We start from the raw sequence: 3,119 nt of genomic DNA on the forward strand, positions 1-3,119 counted from the left end.
ACCAAGAAAATGAGAGCCCTACTGTAACATCACATAGTACAAATTATGTAGCGAAATCGCAGAATTTATTAAATGTAATAAGACATAATGAGTAATAAAGACCTGCAATAGGTGCAGGTGATTTTGACTCGATCCAACACCAATAACAGCAATTGAGGGCATAGAACCATATGTCGACATGCAACCAAGGATACATAAATATAACTTCAAGCATATAGTAAACTCTTGTAAATATATGAAAAATGTTATGTTAGTAATGCAAATCCTAACATTAATTATAAAGTTAAAACAAAGGGCGATTTAATCCTTTTTTTTTCCAAAAAAAAAACATTAAGTACAGAGCCGAGATTTTTTTTTTTTCCTTTACATTCCGCCAGTTCCACTCAAACTATCTATTAATATTACAAAAAGAAAATGTCCAAATCGCCCTCCATCTCCTCAACTTCGGACCGATGGGTTAACACAATGATACACCAGTCGTCAGAAAGGGCAAAACGGGAAACAGCTCCAAAAGCTAGGGCTCCTCCTCAGCACGGGGAGACGGACCGGACCGGATCTCGTCGGGGAGAGACCGGAAGAGCTCCTCGAGGGCGAGATCGCCGGAGGCGCCGCCTCCGGAGGCGAGGAAGAACAGGACCTGGCGGAAGATGGGGACGGGGCAGGGGATGCGGAGGACCCCCCGCTGGTCGTAGCCGTACTCCTGGGCCGACCGACGGAGAAGCTCGACGAAGGCCGGTCGGCCCAGCAGCTCCGCCCGGACCGCGAACCGCTCCATCTCCTCCCCCACGTACACCGGGACGTGCCCCTCCGGCACCCTCCGCCGCCTTCCCCCGCCGCCGCCCCCGTCCTCCTTCCCCGCCCTCAGCGGCCTGTACTGCGACGAGTCCGCCACCCTCGACAGCCGTCTGATCAACCTCTTCATCCCCTCGCCAAGATCTCAAGAACCAAACAGAGAGAGAGAGAGAGAGAGAGAGAGAGGGTGGTGAGCGTGGGGAGGTGAGGGGATGGGAGCGGTAATGGGTATTTATATAGTTAGATAAATATATGGAATTTAGAACTATTAGGACAAGGAGGTTAGAAAATTAAAAAAAAAAAAAAAAAAGGAAGGTGGGAGGGGAGTGTAACGGACGGTACAAATAGGAGTACTTGGCAGGTACTGCTATATTTGGGCATTGGGGAACTCCGTAACGTTTATCTACGTCAAACATGGCAACAGCTATTCCACTGTATAAATTTATCACACGTCTTCAGCTAAGGTGGGCCCCGTAGCTCCTGTGAAAAGTGGAAGCCGGGCTCATTGTAGCTTTCGTGTTTGGCGAGATACACCAAAAGTGGATGGAGTGGTACGTGGCGCTCACTGAGAGAGAGGGGAGTTTCTTTTAGGCGCGCAGCTGGTGTGGTTCGAACACTTGCGATTGGCAAGCTTCTCCTTAAATCTCGTGCACTGCAGAGATAACGGAGAGTGAACCGTCTCAGTGTTCGGTCTCAACCGCCCCATGGTTAATGGGTTAGACCGGGTTTTGTTGGTGGTTTTACCGTCCCTAAAAGTCAAGAGTCCGGTTCACTACGGACCTAACCAATTCGCTCCGTTGGAGATAAGTTATGCGATAAAATGGCGGGTAAAAATATCATGTCGGCTTCCGTAGTCCGTTGCTGTACGGTGTCCGTGAGCTTCGGCCTCCACTGCGGCAAGGGAGACGGCGTGGTGGGACCCATGCCTCCGGTGTCATTAATCTCCGTAATTGCGACCAGAAAGAAGGGAAGAGGTGTGTAATGGACTTAAATGCCCTTGGCCGCTTTAACTGCCGCATGTGAGCTGTTGGCTGTTGCCTAACTGCTTTTTACCAATTGACCAAAGTGACCATCAACCTTGCAAAATATTTGCTCACTTTCGCCTATACTAATTTTAAGAATTTTACTTCGATGCTTCAAAATTTTTTAAAATAATTTTTTTATATTTAATTTTCTTCTGACCATTTAATTCAAAATAAATGATACTGATTTATTTATTTATAATTAATTTTAAAAAATTATATATATATATAGTTGGTATGGTAAATAATTTAAATTATGGAGATGATTTGAAAATCAAAAGTTGATTGATTCTTAATTAAAAAATTTAAAAATATTTTTAAAAATTAGTTATTTTGAAAGTTCTATTTTTTTTTATTCTCTATTTTTTTCTCTTTCACCTCCGACCACTTCGGCATCCTCTCCCCTCACCAAATTGACTGCCATCGATTAAGCACCACCCACCTCCGCTCCTTCCCACTGCTGCAACCACTTCTTTTCCACTATCTCCTTCTCGATCTCTGGCTGCCAAGCGATGAAAGGAGAAAATGTGGAAAAGCAAGTGGTGGAGAGACAAGCGACGAGGATTAAGATGATCAGTGAATTTGATTGACGAAGAGATAGGCGGAGAGGAAAAAAAGGAAAGGGATGGGAGAAAGGTGGGTGGCATCAGGCAATCGACGATAGTGATGTCATGGGAAGAGCAGCTGTCGATGCCCACGATGGGGTAGGGGGGATAAGGGGATCACGGGTGGAGGAAGATAGAGGACTTACGGGTGGAGGGAGGTGAAGGAGCCTTGGGTGACGTTAGGGGGTGGGGTGGGTGCGGAGAAGCTATGGGTAGTACTGTTGGGGGAGAGGGGGTGGATGGTGGTGGGGAGGCGGATGGAGGAGGACAAGGATGGGGGGTGGCGTGTGGTAGTGGGAAGGCGGGTGACGGCCAGAAGAAACTATGAAGAAGAAAAAAATAAAAATAATAAAAAAATAAAATATTATTTTAAAAAATAATAAAATATAAAAAAATGATGGCAAGTATAATATCTTAAAAATCTTTTTATAATAAAATAATATTAATAGAATACTATAGCAAATTTTAAAAGAAATATCTTTCGGTTAGAATACTCAATATCATTATGAGTCGTTACGATGGAGTTAAATGCAGCTAGCTATAAAATTTATTATGTTATTATTAAGTTTAATATTAAGCATATGATAAGATGATTCAATAAATATTATTGCATGATTTAAATCTAGGAAATGCTTTTTAAATATTGTCATGTATTTATGAGTGCCTTAAATTTTTGATTTTTTATTTTTCTGCTCAAATA

At 43.4% G+C, this 3,119-nt stretch overlaps 1 protein-coding gene across 1 annotated transcript; it reads right to left on the bottom strand.

Annotated features, from left to right (window-relative positions):
- Positions 1–338: 338 nt before the first annotated feature.
- Positions 339–991, bottom strand: LOC140859179 (auxin-responsive protein SAUR71-like). Its single transcript, XM_073260809.1, has one exon. The coding sequence runs from the start codon at positions 920–922 to the stop codon at positions 515–517; it is 408 nt and encodes a 135-aa protein (XP_073116910.1). The 5' UTR covers positions 923–991; the 3' UTR covers positions 339–514.
- Positions 992–3,119: the final 2,128 nt, after the last annotated feature.

The sequence above is a fragment of the Elaeis guineensis genome, chromosome 7 (assembly GCF_000442705.2).
Source record: "Elaeis guineensis isolate ETL-2024a chromosome 7, EG11, whole genome shotgun sequence".
NCBI lineage: Eukaryota > Viridiplantae > Streptophyta > Magnoliopsida > Arecales > Arecaceae > Elaeis > Elaeis guineensis.